Genomic DNA, 18,277 nt, shown 5'->3' with positions numbered 1-18,277 from the left:
CAGACACAATCAATACCACAAATTTTCTTCAAGTCCAGTCCATTTCTTATACTATCACTTCTCAATGCATCTGTAAAATAATGCATTGTATTTTGTCTTTACAAATTTACATAAACGGTGTCAAATGGTATTTATTTTGCAAATTGCTCTCCATATTCAATATGTTTTTGAGACATATACAGATTAATTTATTCTAATTGTGATATAGTATATATGAATATACCTCAGTTTTTCCATTTCCTTTTTGGATATCAACTGGATTATTTCTAATTTTTGGTATTTCAAAAAATGGTGCAATCAATTCTTACACATATGCCTTTGTATAAATATGCTAGAATTTATCTAGTGCAGTGGTTCTCAAATTTAGCATGCACCAGAATCACCTAGAGTACTTATTTACACAAAATGCTTAAATAAGTGGGCCTCTCCACCTGTTTCTGGTTCAGGAGGTCCATGTAGGGCCTAATAATTTCAATTTTAACCTATTTCCAAATGATACTGATATTGCTGGTCAGGAATTACACTGAGAACCACCTAGAAATATAATTGTGCAGTCACAGATAATGTACATTAACTGTATTATTAATGCAATTGCACGAATTTACATTAACAGTGTATGTTGAGTACTCATTTTCCCAGATCTTTGCCACACGTTTTATTGTGAGATTTTGCCAATCTAATAGTATAAAATGCTATTATCAGTTTATAAGTTTGAAAGTAGCTTTTCATGTTTATGAGCCAATTAGCTTAGTCCCAAGAGTAGAAGTCTTTTTTGTGTGTGAACTCAGAATTGTTTCTAAGCATATTTAGATTGCTCTTAGGTGTTACTACCATTGTGTAAATTATAGCTCAAATTTCTTCTGTGAGCTTCCCTCTATATATACATACTTCACTCCCCTCCCACCATTAAGGGGTTTGTCTTGGAAGTGATGAGTGGCAGGGACAGTTTATAGGTTTGCCTCCCTTTGTTATGTAAGTTATTGTCAAGGAGAGGATATTTGAATGTCATTGGAAATATCTTTATTAGAGTAAATAAAATTCTTACTGAAAAAATTTGACCATTTTGATAACTTCAAATTTAAGTCCACTTCCAATAATGCTTTAAAAAAAACTTAAATGATTTCTGGCACTTTTAGGAGTAATTAAGTTACATTAAAATCACATTATGATTTTGAAAACAATTCCAGATATTAATAAAGCATTAATAGTTGTGCAATTTGAATTTGTTAACTCTATTTAGACATTAACATGCAAAATAACTTCACATTTCATGTAAGATCATAAAATGTGAATATACCATCCCTGATTTATAATGGTTCAACTTATGTATTTTCAACTTTATGATGGTGCAAAAGCAATTCTCATTAAATAGAAACTATAATACAAATTTTGAATTTTGATCTTTTTCAGGTTAGTGATATGTCATATGATATTCTCTGCTGATGCTGGGTAGTTAGTGGCAGTGAGCTGTAGCTCCCAGTTAGCCAATCAGAAGGATAAACAAAAAATACTACAACTATTCTGTTTTTCACTTTTAGTACAGTTTTCAACAAATTACATGACATATTCATGTATAAAAAAGGCTTAGTATTAGATAATTTTGCCCATAAGTGTTCTGAGCACATTTAAAATAGACTAGGATATGCTATGTTGCTCATTAGGTAGGTTAGGTGCATTAAATCCATTTTCAACTCAACACTATTTTCCACTTATGCTGGGTTTATTGCGATGTAACTCAATCATAAGTCAAGGAAGATATGCATTTATTAGAAATAAAAAGAGAAAACTTTCCTATTGCTTTTTATTATATATAGAATTAAAATCTTAAATCCTTACAAAAGTTTTAAAGTTCTCCAAGATCTTGTCTCTTCCTACCTCTTTAAACTCTTTCTTCCACTCTCCCTCTCAAACTCAACTGAATAAACCTTCTGTTTCTCAAATTCATCTATGTGTTCACAATTTCTCTGATTTGCAAGTGGTATGCTCCTCCCTATGCTTCATCTCTCAGTTCAAACATCAATTCCTCCAAGAGACCTTTACTGACCACCCAATTTAATGTTGCCACCACCACTGCCCATCATTACCTATCACACTGTTTTATTTTTTTGTAGGACTTATACCTATTTCTTATCACTATTCTTATCCTTGTTTACTGGCTGCCTCCCTCACTAGAATATATATGCTCTTTGAGAATAGGAATCTTCTCTAATTTGCCACCATACTCATGTACTTGGTAAAAAACTCTATAAATATTTGTTGCATAAGTGAGAAACAAAAAGCTTAGCATCATTATACAAGATACTCAGTGAAATTTTCCTGCTATTTCTATTATCAGTATCTGGTAAATCCAACTTATCAGGAGTGTCTATTATTGCTCATTATATGCACTCTTTAATGTGTTTAGAATTAGTACTTCCCCCCCACTTCAAGTATAAAGGTACTCTGAGAAAACTTGAGGATTTAAATCAATATTTCTTTTCAGGGAAAAACAGTTTCGTAACCACTGCACAATTATAGAGAGTACTACAAAGTTTTAAGAGTTGATTTTCAGTTGTGGAATGCTGAAAACACCAGTAGAAAATGGAACTCTAAAACCAGTCCTTGGAACTGCAACAAAATATTACAAAATAACTTTTCTACAGTTCAGATTCTCAATTAAGTTATTTCAACTCTTGCCTTTCCAAAGAAAATGTGGAAACCATTACTATGCTCTATTTCCTGAGTAGAATGTATAACACAGACTAAGTGAAAGAAAGGCCATGTTTAACAAAAAGTAGATAAAAGCAATACCAAATGATAGGCCAAAATGAAATTACATTATAGGGTTCACTTTCATTCTCTTGCAAGGAGGATAATTTATGTTTTGTGAAGATGAAAACTTTTTAGTATGAAATGTACAATTTCACTGTGCTTTGGCATATATAAAAAACGTACCTGTTCTGATTTAAGTATACTGAGTTCTCGCTGAAATTTATCGTCTTCATTTAGTTCAGTTGTCCCAAGCGACGATTCATTTGTCACTGACGGCAACTGAAGGGAATTATCTTCCTTTATTTTTGATTCTTCTCCAAAATATTTATTTATTTTAGAAACTGACCCTCCAGAATCCCTGCCTCTCATAGTCACAACTCCATCTTGTAAGCTTAACTCAGCATCACACACATTTACATTTTCTGTCCTCTTCTGGTTAATTATGATTTCTAACTCTCTACATCTCAGTAAAACTTGTTCTTTCTCTTGCTTTAAAGATTTAACTTCTTCACTCAGAAAACTAATCTCACCATGTTTCTGTTTTAATTGTTCAGAAAGGTCAGAGAGTCTCTCTGACAGTTCTAATTTTTCTCTCTTGGTTACCTCAAGTTTTTCCATAAGTTCCATTGCATCTTTTTCAACAACCTCGCCAATTTCCAATGGTTCTGCTATCAAAGTTTTGTCATCATCAAAGACTGAACATTTTATTTTCATTATAGTTGCATTTATTCTTTGCAAATGATGAAGCTCTTCACTAAGTGCTTTAAGCTTACTTTTATACTCTACTTCTTGTTTATTTTTACTATCTTCTAAATCAGATTTTACCTTGAGAAGGCAGGCATAATCCTCCTGTAACTCTTGATAGTTAACTTCAAAATTTTTTTCAGCAAAAGAAAAAGTGTTCCTTTGTTTCTCAATCTCTTCAGTCAGCTGGATACACTGTTTTTTGAGGTCCTCATTTTCCTCTGTAAGTATTTCTACTTCTTGTTGCCAGCTATAGTCTTTGGATTTAGACTTAATGGAGTCGGGAGTATATATTTTCAACATATCTTCAAGGGCTCTCTTTTCATTTTTAAGAATGCTATTCTCTGCTTCAAGTTGTGCAAATTTTTCTTGAAGGTCATCCTCTTTTTCCTTCATTTGCTTCTCTAATAATTCAGTTTTAAGTTGTAACTCTTGAACTTCTTGTTCAAGTGTACCCTTTTCCTTTTCTTCTTTTCTGAGTATTTCAATTTCTTTTTGAAGTTCATTGATTTGAAGAGTCATTTCTTCTGATTTTGAATTCACAAGGGATTGCTGTAAATCTTTTAGCTCTGAAATTTCCAAAATTAATTGATTCTGCTTACTTATCAAATTGTCTTTTTCAAACTGCATGGTCTCTATCTTTTGACTCATTTCACTTTGTAATCCATCCATCTGCTGTTTATAGTGAATGCCTAAATTATCTTTAAGTTTCTCAATATTTATTTGATGTTCAATTTCTAAATCTTCCTTCAGTTTGGAAAGCTCTTCTTCATGACTAAACAGAAGCTGTGTCCTCAGCCTCTCTAATTCAGCTTCTTGTGATTCAGCCATTCTGTCTAATACAGCATTCTTTTCTCTTTCTAACATTTCAAGTTTTATCTTGTAATTTGTAACTTCTGCTTCATGTTTTAATTCTAGTTCCTTCCTGGATTCAGATGCAGAAACAATCTCAGTTTTCAAATCTTCCACTATATTAAGGGACTCATGTGCTTCATTGAGTTTACTTTCTTGTTCAACTATTGTCTGTCTAGCTCTTTGAATTTGGTCCCTTGAAAAGCTTAGTTCTTCAAAAAGGTCTTCAAGCTTTCTCTGTAGAACAGACTTTTCTCCTGAAATTGCTCCTAGTTCTTCCTTGAGTTTTTCTTTCTGAGAGTTAGTATCTTGCAATTTTATATTTAGCTCATTTATTGCCACATTCATTAACTTTATTTGATCTTCATTAATTGTAATATTTGGAAATGATCTTAAAGCAATCTCCACTTCTTCCTTATGTCGTGTTTTAAGTTCATCTATCTGTGACATGTGTTGTTTTATTAACTCTTGTTTCATCTGCACTATCTGCTGCCCATACATCTCATCCAGCTCTGCCTGGAGTTGTCCTAACTTTCTTTGTGTTTCTTGTTCCATTCTTTGTAGAATATCCGTTTCAGACTGGCTATCTTTATGATTTTTCTTCTGAAGTTCTTCAACTGTCCCCATTAATTGTTTTATTTCTTCAGAACACTGTCTTTCTTTTTGTTTGGAATTAGTCAGCTCTAGTTTTACATTGTTTATCTCTTGGTTCTTTTGTACAACCTGTTCTTGTAATTCTTCCAGTAATTTATCAGCAGCTGTGACTTTATCCTTTAGCTCAAGAGTCTTTTTTTCTTCTTCTATTATTTTTGTATTTAATTCTTCAATGATTGCCTCCTTTTCCTGTACTTCTTTATTTGAGCTTTCTACTTTTTTATCTTGTTCCTTTAGAATGAAAATACAAAAAAGAAATTTTTAGTTCCTAGAAAACTACACCACTTAGTCCCATTACCAAAAGGGAGATAATTTGTTTTTTAAATAACTCTATAAAAAGTAACAGTAGGGAGAAGACAAGTAGTGATTCTACAGCATCTTACTACGCTGATGGACAGTGACTATAATGGGGTTTGTGGGGGGGACTTGGTGAAGGGGGGAGCCTAGTAAACATGATGTTCTTCATGTAATTGTAGATTGATACCAAAAAAACTCCAGAAACACACACACACACACACACACAAAGTAACTGTAGGGCCTGTCCTCAATTTTTCCCAAGTCAGTGAGACAGAGAACTTGTGTATCCAACACTACTTGTGAACAAACACTATAGCAGTATTGGCCTTCTTGGAAGGAAGAAATTTTTCTTATATTGCTATGATTAAAAATTTCAATTTAAAAATTCAGTTGGATTAAAATGTGTCTAAACTGGATTAAAATGTATTTAGACCATTATATTTTCATCTTATTAACTGATCAACATTTTAAGTATTTAGTATTTTCTATAGCTAAGGTATTATGGAACTCTACCAGAAGAAAGTCTTAAAAATAAATGACGGTTTCTTCCATGTTTTCCAGTGACTTGAAGGCAGTTTTTGATGGGCAAGTGCAATGAAAAGATAAACACCAACAAAAACGGGTTCCTATGGGTTTGCTTTAACTCATTCTTAGGGCTAAGTGAATTAGAAATTTAGGGATGTGCAATGCTCAAATGGTTGAAACTCAAGTGATATATAAGACAACTACACCATTTATGGCATTTTTGGCTTAAACAGAAATTTGAAAGCAGGAAAGATATGTTTTCCCAGTTCTGATTTCCCAATTTTGGAAATGTGGGTAAATCTAAACCCAGAACACAGGCTAAGGAATATCCATAATCACAATCATTCACAGGAGTGTTGTAGCATAAGGAGTTAAGCAGAAGCCCTGGAGACAGTTTTGCCTCTGTTTACTTAGTTGCCTAAATAGGTAAGGGCTGTAGTCCCAAGAAAAAAGAAAGAAGTGAAATCCACAGAATGGAACAGAGTATCAGTTGGTAAATAAAACCACCTTAGGAAAACAGGAGTCCAAAGCCAAGAGTATTTAAAGGTGCCTTGAATGAATGTATTAATATATCTAAAGAAAGAATGTTAAAGCCTAGAAAAATGAACACCTAACAGAGATATGCTGGCATTGCCCATTCAAGTATAGGTCAGGAAAGAGAACCAAGGTGCAATGAGACTTTGAGAATTCTGGTTCCTCTGGGAAAATCCATACCTAATATAGAGAGCAATGCATGAAGGTTCTAACAAACAGAATTTAAGAATTCAAATCCATAAGCATGACCATTCCTACTGTGAGATGAGGACATCAGGTTATTATAGCCTAATACCACTGACCATTTGATTGCACTAATATCCCATGATCTTATACTTATTAAACAACTTTCTATTTGGCTTTTCAAATTTTGCCCATGGAAAAAAAGTAAACCCAACGAACTTGAAGTCTATAGGTCCCTGTGATAATTATTTCTCATTGTAAATTAATAATCTTATATTCAAGGTTTAAACATTAGCCCCTTGAACTTGGAAAACCTCAATTCACCTCTGAGATAGCTCAAGTCTCAGGTGATAGAAAATAAAAACTAAATCAGATTTCTGAGCCCACACATCAAAGGCCAGATTGTGCACTAAATAAATTAACCAAGACAAAAATGCTATTTTATAAAACCTCTGGAGCAAAATCCTATCAGCTTTTGTCTTGATATCACATATCCAATCCAATGGCACCTGCGTAAGTCATTTCTAAGCACTGAGCCTTCTTACTTCAATTTTTGTTCTACACTATGACACTAAAGTGAGTTTAATTAAATCTTGGTGTTTTCATCTGTAAATTAAAGATAATAATATTTCCTCAATCTCACAGAATATGCTTGAAGCTAAAATAAAATAAATACATTGAGGTATTTTATTCTGTTATATACAAATATAATATATTCATGTATCAGAAAAAAAACTCTGTAAGGCATTTGGAACCTATTATTAAGTAAAAATCAGTTCATGGTGGTCAACTTTAGTTAAACTGTTAAATAAGTAATTAGTCTTTAAAATGTTAATGTTGTTATAAAATCTATAACATTTTTATTTCCTGATTTTCTTATATATCACTTTTTTTAATACAAAATTGTCTAACACCTGATAATAACTGCAAACAATTCTTCATTCAACTATTAAACAATACAAATTTATGGTTCATTTTTCTTAGTATCATTTATTTCAAAATCCATGGTTTTAAACCACTTATTTTGTGTTGCAAAAAAAAGACAGCCTGTGGCTCAAGATACAACCCCTCAATTTTTGGAACCAGACCTGAAGGAGTGGGGAATCACGTGCTTCCTGCCTATGACAATGCACCATGGTGAGGTCAAAGGATTATGACAGTTAAGAATGAACCTGGAACTGCCAATGACATTGTCTAGGGGACCAAGACCGTTTCAACTACACCCTAATGCTCTAGACCCTCAGCTGTTCTGATGGAACTACTACTCAGGGGACTCATTCAAAGAAAAAAAAAAGGAGAAATTAAAATATATATGTAAAGACTGATAGTAACATTCTTGCGAACATTCAAATAAAGGTTAATTTCCCTATAAAAATGAATTACTTAAATTTTAAATAATCTCAAATATACTGTCTACTGAATGTAATATAATAAATACAATTTCCAGGCCCTTCTAAGCTAGATCTAGACTCTTTCTGCATTTACCTCCTGGGAAGACTCACTTTCAAAGACTATTATTTTCTAGTTAACTACTTTTTGCCCTGTATACATTTTCAACATATTTTAGCCTGGGTCTTTATGAACACTTCACCCTCTGTCTAAAATGTCCTCTCTATCAGTATCAACAGATTTATAATTTATTCACTAATTTACCAAATGAGTATTAAGTAGCTGCTATGTCCCATGTGTCATGCCTACTGCTGTGGAAACAAAACAATTAAAAAGGAATCATTCCAACTTACAGACCTGCCACAGATATCACCTCCCACTAAAGCCTACCCTGATTCACTTCCCTTATGATGCCAGACCTACTCAGAACTTTCAAAACACTCTTTCCCTACACTTATCTTTGTTCTGTGGTGTCTTGTGTACATGCCCTACTAAATGATGAGTTCAGTGAAGATAAGGGCACACCTTAAGCATCACTATCTCTTGCAAGGGCCTGGTACAAAACAGGTGTTCCATAAACATCTACATACTTTTTAAATTATGTTGTTTGGAAAGCATGTCCATTTTGTAATTTCCATATCTTAAATTTGTCCATTTTCTATTTTTCTAAGAACACAGACTCTAGACTCAGACTACCTAGGTTTAAAGTCTGACTCTACCAACTGATTACTTGTGTGCTTGGGTAATTTACTTCATCTTGCTTCACCTTGGTGTCCTCCTCTGCAAAATGGTGGTGGTTATGGTATCTCTACCCTATAAGGCTGCTATGATGACCAGTATGTTAATGCGTGTAAGATGATTTGAATATTGCCTGGTATGAAAGTAAATGATAGCTAATACTATTATTACCCAAACAATATTCTCATCTTGGTAATTTCTCAACCTCTTGCAAAAGAACCCCCTAAGTTTACAAAATGTACGGTATTGTATGTACAGTCTGTCCTCCCCATTCAGTTTCCAAATTTGCCTACTTACTAAAATTTATTTATCCCCCAAATCAGTAATTAAAGTCATCTGCAAAAGTGCACAAAAATGGCAAAAGACTCGAGTTGCTGGATACGCATGTTTCCAGTGGACATCAAACAAGGTACCCCACTCTGCCTTCATGTTTTCATGCTCACAGGGAGCACACGGATGGAGAGAAAAGGATGGAGATGGGAGGGAGCAGTGCAGTGTAGAGCATGAAATTCTGGTTCAGGGGCAGCAGGACAGGGTTGAATCACAACTCAGTCAACTGTTAGTGGGCCGCCTCAGGCAACTCACTTAAGAATCTCATTTTCTATTTTTAAAAATAAATAAAATATAATCTTCCAGGATGAACTGTGTTCCAGGCAACTTCACAAAATATAACTATTATGAATAAAGATAATTTTTTGCTAATTAATATCCATAAAATTTCATTTTGCCACGAAAATACTTCCACAGTTTCATAATCATGGCTAAAATAAGTAGAAATACTTTTAGATGAAAAGAAAAAAAGGGTAGAGATTCTCGTTATAAATTTCGATTCTCCTGAGAACTCACTTTTAACACAGGCTGATCACTTTCAAGGAACTCAGTAATGAGCATTATCTTAAAAACTATCATTGTGAGACTCCCAATTGCTTTTGAAATAAACTTTACATATTTAAATAGCTTTTCTTAATTATGAAATTTTGTGATGCATGTACATAACGAAAAGGTAAATAAATACTTGCATAAAAATTTGAAGGTTAGTTGTAAAGCACATTGGCTGACTTCCTTAAACATACCATTTCACATGCTCGAATTTTTTCTTGCAAGATATTAATTTGCACTTTGAAGTCTTCTTTCTTTTTTTGATAATCTTCCAATAGATGGTCTTGTTCTTCCAGCTGTTGCTGATGGGTGAGGATCTGTTGTTTGGCCTGTAGTAAATCTGCAGCTGTGCTACTGTGAGTGCTGTTTCTCAGAGTTTCACTAGCCTGTAACTTGAAAACAGAAAGAAACCCCAAAGTATTAAATTCTGAAGTGACTGCACTAAGGAATAGACATCTTTAGGGGTATTACTCAGCTCACAGTTGCTCCCTCGGAACTGCTGGATTCACAGGCTGGAGACCCTAGCAAACATGCTGCTGTGGTTGATCAGATGAGCACGGGCACATCATCCAAGTTGAGCCAGTTAGATTATCTTTTACCTGTTAGCTAGATTACCAAAAATCTAGCAGAGGAAGTAGTCTAGTAAAAATTTAAAAAGTAAGACTAAGGAAGACATGCAGAAAAAAATGGGGCCTGAAAGACAGTACTTCCTGGATTCCTAATGACTTTCTAATTTTTTATTCCAATCACTTACATAGGCTTGGTTGTATTTCTGCCTTGAATTTTGTAATATAAGCCTGTATCCTTACATTAAAATCCTCCCTTTTCCTTAATTAAGCTATCTCAAGTTATTTTCTATTACTTGTCATCAGAAAGTTTGTTCAGTACAGTTAAGATTCCTACAGCTCCAATTAAAGGTAAATGGAATAAATTCAGTCTAATTAGCATTTTAGAAACTAAACTTCTATTAGTGTTGGCAAAAATAGAATGTGACTACATGTTAATTTCTACAAAAATCCATCCAATTGGACTTACAAGATTTTGTAGGATTTCAAAATACAGATAAGGAAGAATTACAAAGAAAATAACAGTAAGAAACCACTCAAAAGCCCAAATTAAATTCTTTGTTGACATAACAGCAGGTATTCACTAGTTTTTCCAACATGATACACAATAAACAAATAGATTTTAAGCAAATTTAAATTTATTTCAGAAAGTATGAACATTTTTTTCATTCTTTGCTAAAAATCTAATAAATTTTATTCTGTTGGTAATACTTACATGCTGGAATTGAATCTGTAATTTTTGACTTTGTTCTGTCAACTCTAAAAATTCTCTCATTGTTTCAGCCTTTTCTCTTCTTGCTTGTTGTAAATTAGCAGTGAGCTGGGTTATAATGCCATCTCTTTGTTTAATGGCAGCTTCAAATTCTTGTAACTGAAAGACATTGGTGAAAATAGTAAGTGCTAGACTCTTTTTAACAAAACTGGTTATTATTACAGGTAACTGTTGTTCAAAAACATGACATTTAAAACACACTGGCAGCATTAGTACAATTTGTAAGCAGCTTTTTCTAAATTTGAAAGCTATTAGCGTGTGAGAATTGGTTTTAATCCCAAATCAAATCTAAAAAGTATTTATCTAAGGAAGGAGCAAAATACATTAGGTTTAACTTATTCTTGTATCTATTTCTGGAAGGACAAGTGCCTTTATATTTAGGGATGCCCGAAACTATTCCTAGGCAACACCATCTTAGGCATGTTCAATTTTCACTTATTTTTGGAAAGGATGAAACTGAAATGGATTGTCATCTTCATCAGTGTTCTATTTTCACCCTGTTTTCATTACAATTGCCACAAACAACAGATACTGGTTTAACCATAAGAGGTTACTTGTAAGGACTCGCTGACATTTTTAATGAATTTACATTATAATATTTTGAGGTTCGCACTATAATTTTCTCTCAGGCTGATTATAAAAACATCTGTCTTACTAAAGTGATTTCAACCTAGCTATCTTCATAAAGTTAAATAAAAGATTAAACATTTCACTAGCTCTGTTAGTAGAGCCCTACTTTTAAGTGAGATTATTTATGATATATATTAAGGACAAATATTATGAGATGAAGTTAAGTTACTATCTAAAATCCCCTCTTTAAAGAATGTACATACACTATCATTCAAATATCCTGTTTTTGTTTTTGTGAGTAATAAAACAAAGGCAACATAAGATAAACGCACCTGCTGCAGCCCTTCAGTCCCATAGGTGGCTCTCATTTCTTCTAGTTCTCTGTTGAGCTCTTCTATCTCATGCTGCTTGCCAGCCAATTCGTTTTCCATCATTTCTAGATGGGTCTGATTGTATTGTGCTCCATGTTCAGAATAAAAATCATCGACACAAAATTCTTCCTCCTAAATCAATCCAAAATTTTAATTAATTCAGTACTAGCAACATTCCCCAGAAAGGATTCCAAAATTGAATTCCATTGCAAAGTCCACTTTAAAACATCACTCACTGGGAGTTACTAGTATGACAACCTGCTTTGTTGTTAATGTGATATATACTGAAAGAGCAAAAACAAGGTACCTGCAAATTCTGTTACAATTTAGTTTTATAACAAAAGGTAGATAATTTTGTTTTATTAAACATCAAAAGCATTTATAAATCATACACAGAAAGAAGTACATGCAGGAAAAAGCTTTGTTAGTAGGCCAGATGGTTTTAAATAGTATAAAACATTAGTATCACGAGTAGTTTTAAATACTGTACCCTTAATAAATTTGTAGGTTTTCCTGTTCTCACCACAAAACTGCAACCATTTACCTGTATAAAAACAATTTCCTGATATATTATGATTTTAGGTAGAATTATATTTAAAGCTAACAATTATATTTCTGTAAACTGTATTTATGCACCTTTTATGCCTAGGAAAAATGCTCCATGGCAAAAACAAACATAATGATTAAATTTAATAAAGTAAGACATTATGACCATTTCAAGCCAATGATTCCTCAAACATTTGAGTGCTTACAATGTAAAGACACTGAACTATACATTTTTGTTTAAGCAAATTAAAGTTTAACTAAGGGCCATTTTTATTTCATCTTTGAGATAACAATAAACCTCAAGTTACTGGATCCTCTGCTACAGAAGGTTGCCTTATAATCATTTAAATAATTGTTTTTGATTGACCCCTATTCGTTTTAAAAACTATTTACTGGTACAAACCCAATGAAGGTTGGTAAGCAGATCCTAAAGCAGGAGGAGGTGAAGAAGTGAGGAACACTCCCCCAAGAACTTTGCCTGGGTATTACTATTATAGCCATGCCAACCCTGACTGATGTGGAGATTTTCCATAACATATTGCTGCTTCTCTGTATCACAGACATCTTGTGCTAGGAGGAAGAAGGATGACAAAATAGGTCTCCAAGGGTTGGCCTGGTGGGAGATTAATTTCATATCACTTAATCTATTTCACAATCTCCTCTTTCCCCAACAGTGTACCAATGAACTTCATTCTTGCTCACAACGTACTCATAATTCTATGTTAACAGAATCAAGATAATGAAGTTTTTACTACTGAAATACATAGGACAGAATATCCTACTAATTAGGATTAGATCCATATGGACCACAACACTTTAAAAAGTGAAAATCCTAGTTAAGAGTTATCAGAGCTTGATCTCTTTGCTTTTTTCCTAAGGATAATTTCTCAAAAAACAAAGCTGAAGTAAAAGAAAGAAAAAAAAAATCCATCTTTATGACAAGACAATGATCCAATTTGTAAAAACTATCATAAGAATTCCAACTCTACTAAAATTATTAATATCAAGTCATTTGCAGTAACTTTCCACTTCTTCTAAATTTTAATTAGCTTTCAATTCTGAAATGAACCATTTTAATAAGGGGTCTTTTAAAACGTAATTATATGTTATTATAACAAATATTAGAAGTCTTATTACTATTAATAAAATCATATCAATACCATATAAATAGGCAACAAAAGATCATTTACTAGAACTAAGCTAAAACAAACTATATTCCAAAGTTAGAATGGAAACACTGGACATAAAATTAGGGTCATTCATAGTCAACAATAAATTACTCTATTTTTTAAATGCATTTATTGGTACCTAAAGAGTAAACATTTCTACACTATACTTGGTAAACTGTAATATGAATGTAAATAATTTGAAACATGAAGATTAGATTAATAGACCTCCAACTGAAAAAAAGCCCCAATTTTATTTTACTTTTTTTAAGCAACTAGAAGCAACAAGGAGTTTATCAGGTTAAAGTGAAAGTACACTTGGAAAGGTCCAAGAGGGCAACTCAAGAAGATTCAAGTGTCACCTTAATTTTTCTTGATGTCCTTTTTTAGTAGTGTTTATCAAAGTTATTTAACCCCTAGGCTGTACTAATATATCCTTGCTGAATTCACAGATTACTCAATCAATATGGAGAATCTGAAGATTTGGGAAAGTAGAATTAAGGTACATTTTTAAAGTTTAAAATGTTCTGTAGCAGTATCATCTCATAAAAATACTGCTATTCAGAAAGAATCTTAAGATCATTTTTATTTTATAAGCATAAAATGGCTTCCACACAAAAACTTTTCCTTTCTGTGAACATTAGTTTAAAAGCAAAGCAATAACTCACTATTTTATTTATGATTAGTATCTTATCATACTTAATTTGGCAGTAACATTCAAAATTATTACTAGTGGATATTTTAATAAAAGAAGAAGAATACGATGGTTCATAAAAGTTCATGAAAATTACAGGAGTTCAAGGTACCTGCGTGACTCATGGAATTGGGCCAACTAACTAATGAAGTTACGATCATTCATGCAAAAGTCAAAGGTGATTATCAAACACCATGCTTTATACATTAAGTATATAAAATTTTTAATTGTCAATGATATCTAAATAAAGTTGAAGCAGGCAGGGAGAAAAAGAAAATGAAGTAAAAAGAAAGAAACCCAAGTCAAAGTTGACAGGCAAAGTTTATATAACTTTATGGCTATAAGTTCTGTCTCCAACTCCAGCCAGTCATTTTATAAATGTCATGAAGCATACAAGCAATTTGGTTAAAAAGTACTGAATAATTACATGAAATCAATAATGAAAGTGTATGTCCTACCACAATTTCATCTTTCCACACATACCAAAGCACATTTATTTACCTATCTTGTCTCTGTGATGCCCATAGCATTCCCAACTATCTCCAAATAACCCTGTTCAAATGGTATCTGGCATTCTGGATATGAAATGTCCTTTCACCGAGGACTGAACAGATTATATATAATTTAAATTAATTCATAAGAAGGGTATTTTTTATTTAGTCTGACTTCTCTAGTATATGTCATTGGACAAGTATTTATATGGGAAAAATCTTAGGTAGGTCACAGGATAAAATTATCTTATGAATTCTTTCTAGGCCTCAATCTATTTTTTTAATCCAATGAATACACTAACCATAGAAGTCAAGAACATTAAGGACATACCAAATATACATACATAAAATTTCCAAACTAAGTTCCAATTAAATAAATAATCAGAATCTGAAGTCCTTCTGAGAAGTTTGTTAAAAGAGCTCTCATCACTCATTTCATATAAACTTAGTGTGAAGGAAAGCATATTTTTACTGAAGAACAGTAAAAGTACCATGCTTTGGACTCGTAGACACTGAGAAGTGACTGGTGGTTATCATGGGGGAGGGGCTAGGATAGGTGGTTGGGGAGGGTGAGGGAGATAAAAGGACACAAAAATTCTCAATCATAATTTAACTTGGTCATGAGGATAGTACAGCATGGAGAATATAGCTAATGATTCCATAAAATCTTCCTATGTTAACAGATAGTAACTACACTAAAGGGGATGAGGATTTAATAATATGGGTAACTGTTGAACCACTGTGTTGTATCTTTGAAAACAGTATTAGATTGTATATCAATGTTACTTCAACTAAAGAAAATCAAAAAAGAATAAAAAATAAAAGGGTATATACATAAAAAAGAACCACGCATTGTTGACTGTCTTTTATATACCAAACACGATGCTAAATATTATAAAATAACCATCACAACTACTCTATTAGGTAAGCATTACTTCCCCAGTTTTTCAGAAAAGGAAACTATTTTAGAGTTTAAGTGATGCGACCAAGGGGATTAAAGATGGTGGCGTGGGAGGTGAGACAGAGACTTCTTCCTAAAATCACATATAATAAAAATATAATTAACAACTAATCCTGAAAGAGCAACAGGAAAGAACACTGCACCAGACTGCATACACCTGGAGAAAAGAACAGACCTCACGGAACAGGGTAACGTACCAAAGCTGGGACCTGGCAGGGCATAAGCCCTTACTCCACCCCAGCTCACTGGTGGGAGGAAAAGAAACAGAGCAGGGAGGGAGTGTAGGCCTGGGACTGCTGAACACCTAGCCCTGGAGATACACTGCATGGTCCTCTGGTGATTTAGTGGGGTTGGAAAGCTAAGACAGGCAGAATACCTGGAGAGATAGAGATTCCAATTGCTTGTGGAAAACAGGGATTCATATCTGGGTGGGCAGTCTGAGAGACTTCCTAAAAGCGAAAGGGCTGCTAAAGGTGCAAGGACTGCAAAGAGCTTACTGCTCAGGAGAAAGGACAGGTATACAAAATTGTCCGGGTGCACTTTGACCAGCAGGTTTGGAGCTTAAATGATCTTCAGACGCTCCATCCCCCTGGCTGGCTACGCAGCTCCAAGGACTCCCACCATGATATGCAGCCTGCTGTCTCTCCCTCCCCGCTAGCCTGCACCTGGCTCAGGCTTGCAAACTGGCAACCCCTTCCCTGGCATCAGGCCAGCCAGAAGTAAGCCCTGCCTATGGTAGCTACAAACACAAAGCATAGAGGCTTATACTTGTGTATTCGGCCCACTGGATCTGGCAGTGGAGACAGGCAGAGCAGCCAGGAAAAAGAAAACAGCTCTTTCCTTCCTCAAAGAACAAACAGCACTCCCCTGCGACCAACCCCCTACATTGATCCAGGGGCTGAGCAGCTCCAAACAGTAAGCTTCTGGGCACTACAGGGCACCATAGACAAATTATGAAACATCAAAAGAATCTGGTTCAAAGCAAATTATGAATACACCTGAGAAAGATTCAAATGAAATAGACCTTATGAATCTTCCTGAAAGAGATTTCAAAATAAAAATCATTAACATGCTCATGGAGGTACAGAAAAATATTCAAGAACCCAGGAATGAATTTAGGATGGAGGTACAATCATTGAAGAACACAATGGAGGGCATTAAAAGCAGATAAGAAACAGTGGAGGAGATAATAAATGAAATAGAAATTAGGGAAGAGGAATACAAAGAAGCTGAGGCACAGAAAGAAAAAAGGATCTCTAAGAATGAAAGAATATGGAGAGAACTGTGTGACCAATCCAAATGGAATAATATTTGTATTATAGGGGTGCCAGAAGAAGAAGAGAGAGAAAAAGAGACAGAAAGTGTCTTTGAGGAAGTAATTGCTGAAAACTTCCCCAATCTGGGGAAGGAGATAGTCGCTCAGGCCATGGAGGTAAACAGATCTCTTAACACAAGAGACCCAAGGAGGACAACACCAACACATATAATAATTAAAATGGCAAAGATCGAGGATAAGGACAGACTATTAAAAGCAGTCTGAGAGAAAAAAAAGGTCACATACAAAGGAAAGCCCATAAGGCTACCATCAGACCTCTCAGCAGAAACCTTACAGGCCAGAGGGAGTGGCATGATATATCTAATGCAATGAAGCAGAAGGGCCTTGAAGAATAGTTGATCCGGCAAGATTATCATTTATATTTGAAGGAAGGATAAAACGATAACCAGATAAGCAAAAGTTGAGAGAATTTAGCTCCCACAAACCATCTCTACAATGTATTTTGGAGGGACTGCTATAGATGGAAGTGTTCCTAAGGCTAAATAGCTGTCACCAGGGGAAATAAAACTATAGCAAAGAAAGTAGAACAATTAATTACTAAGCAGATGAAAAATCAAATCAATTACCCCCAAAGTCAATGAAGAGATAGACAAAGAGTACAGAGTGTGACACCTAATATATAAAGAATTGAGAAGGAAGTAAAGGAGGGGGAAAAAAAAAGAACCTTTACATTGTGTTTGTAAAAGCATAATAAGTGAGTTAAGTTAAGCTGTTAGATAGTAAGGAAGTTACCCTTGAATGTTTGGTAACCATGAATCTAAAGCCTTCAATGGAAATAAGTACATACCTATCGAAAAACACACTAAATGTAAATGGTTTGAATGCACCAATCAAAAGACATAGAATCAATGAATGGATAAAACAAGACCCAACTATATGCTGCCTACAAGAGACTCAATTCAAACCCAAAGACATACACAAACTAAAACTGAAGGGATGGAAAAAGATATTTCATGCAACTAATTGGGAGAAAAAAGCAGGTGCTGCAGTACTTCTAACAGACAAAACAGACTTCAAAACAAAGACATTACATAATGATAAAGGGGTCAATTCAACAAGAGGATATAACCATTATAAATATCCAAACACCCAACACAGGAGCACCTAATATGTGAAACAAATACTAACAGAATTAAAAAGGGAAACAGAATGTAATGCAATCATTTTAGGAGACTTCAACACTCCACTCACTCCACACGACAGATCAACCAGACAGAAAATAAGTAAGGACATTGAAGCATTGAACAACACATTAGGA

The 18,277-nt window shown here is 34.0% G+C and overlaps 1 protein-coding gene across 18 annotated transcripts in view; it reads right to left on the bottom strand.

The window, feature by feature from the left end:
• Positions 1-18,277, bottom strand: part of AKAP9 (A-kinase anchoring protein 9) — a 186,593-nt gene that overhangs the window by 134,790 nt on the left and 33,526 nt on the right. For 14 of the 18 annotated variants that reach the window (XM_057504510.1, XM_057504507.1, XM_057504493.1 and 11 more), the window contains 5 exons: positions 12,316-12,369; positions 11,787-11,957; positions 10,828-10,983; positions 9,741-9,938; positions 2,935-5,232 (listed from right to left, as the gene is read on the bottom strand). In XM_057504510.1, coding sequence (XP_057360493.1) covers positions 2,935-5,232; positions 9,741-9,938; positions 10,828-10,983; positions 11,787-11,957; positions 12,316-12,369 — 2,877 coding nt within the window. The remainder of the gene's footprint in view (positions 1-2,934; positions 5,233-9,740; positions 9,939-10,827; positions 10,984-11,786; positions 11,958-12,315; positions 12,370-18,277) is intronic. The other 4 variants (XM_057504498.1, XM_057504505.1, XM_057504511.1 and 1 more) reach the window with 2 other exon arrangements.

The sequence above is a fragment of the Manis pentadactyla genome, chromosome 7, assembly GCF_030020395.1.
Source record: "Manis pentadactyla isolate mManPen7 chromosome 7, mManPen7.hap1, whole genome shotgun sequence".
NCBI classification, from domain to species: domain Eukaryota; kingdom Metazoa; phylum Chordata; class Mammalia; order Pholidota; family Manidae; genus Manis; species Manis pentadactyla.
This window is presented reverse-complemented; position numbering and strand designations above follow the sequence as displayed.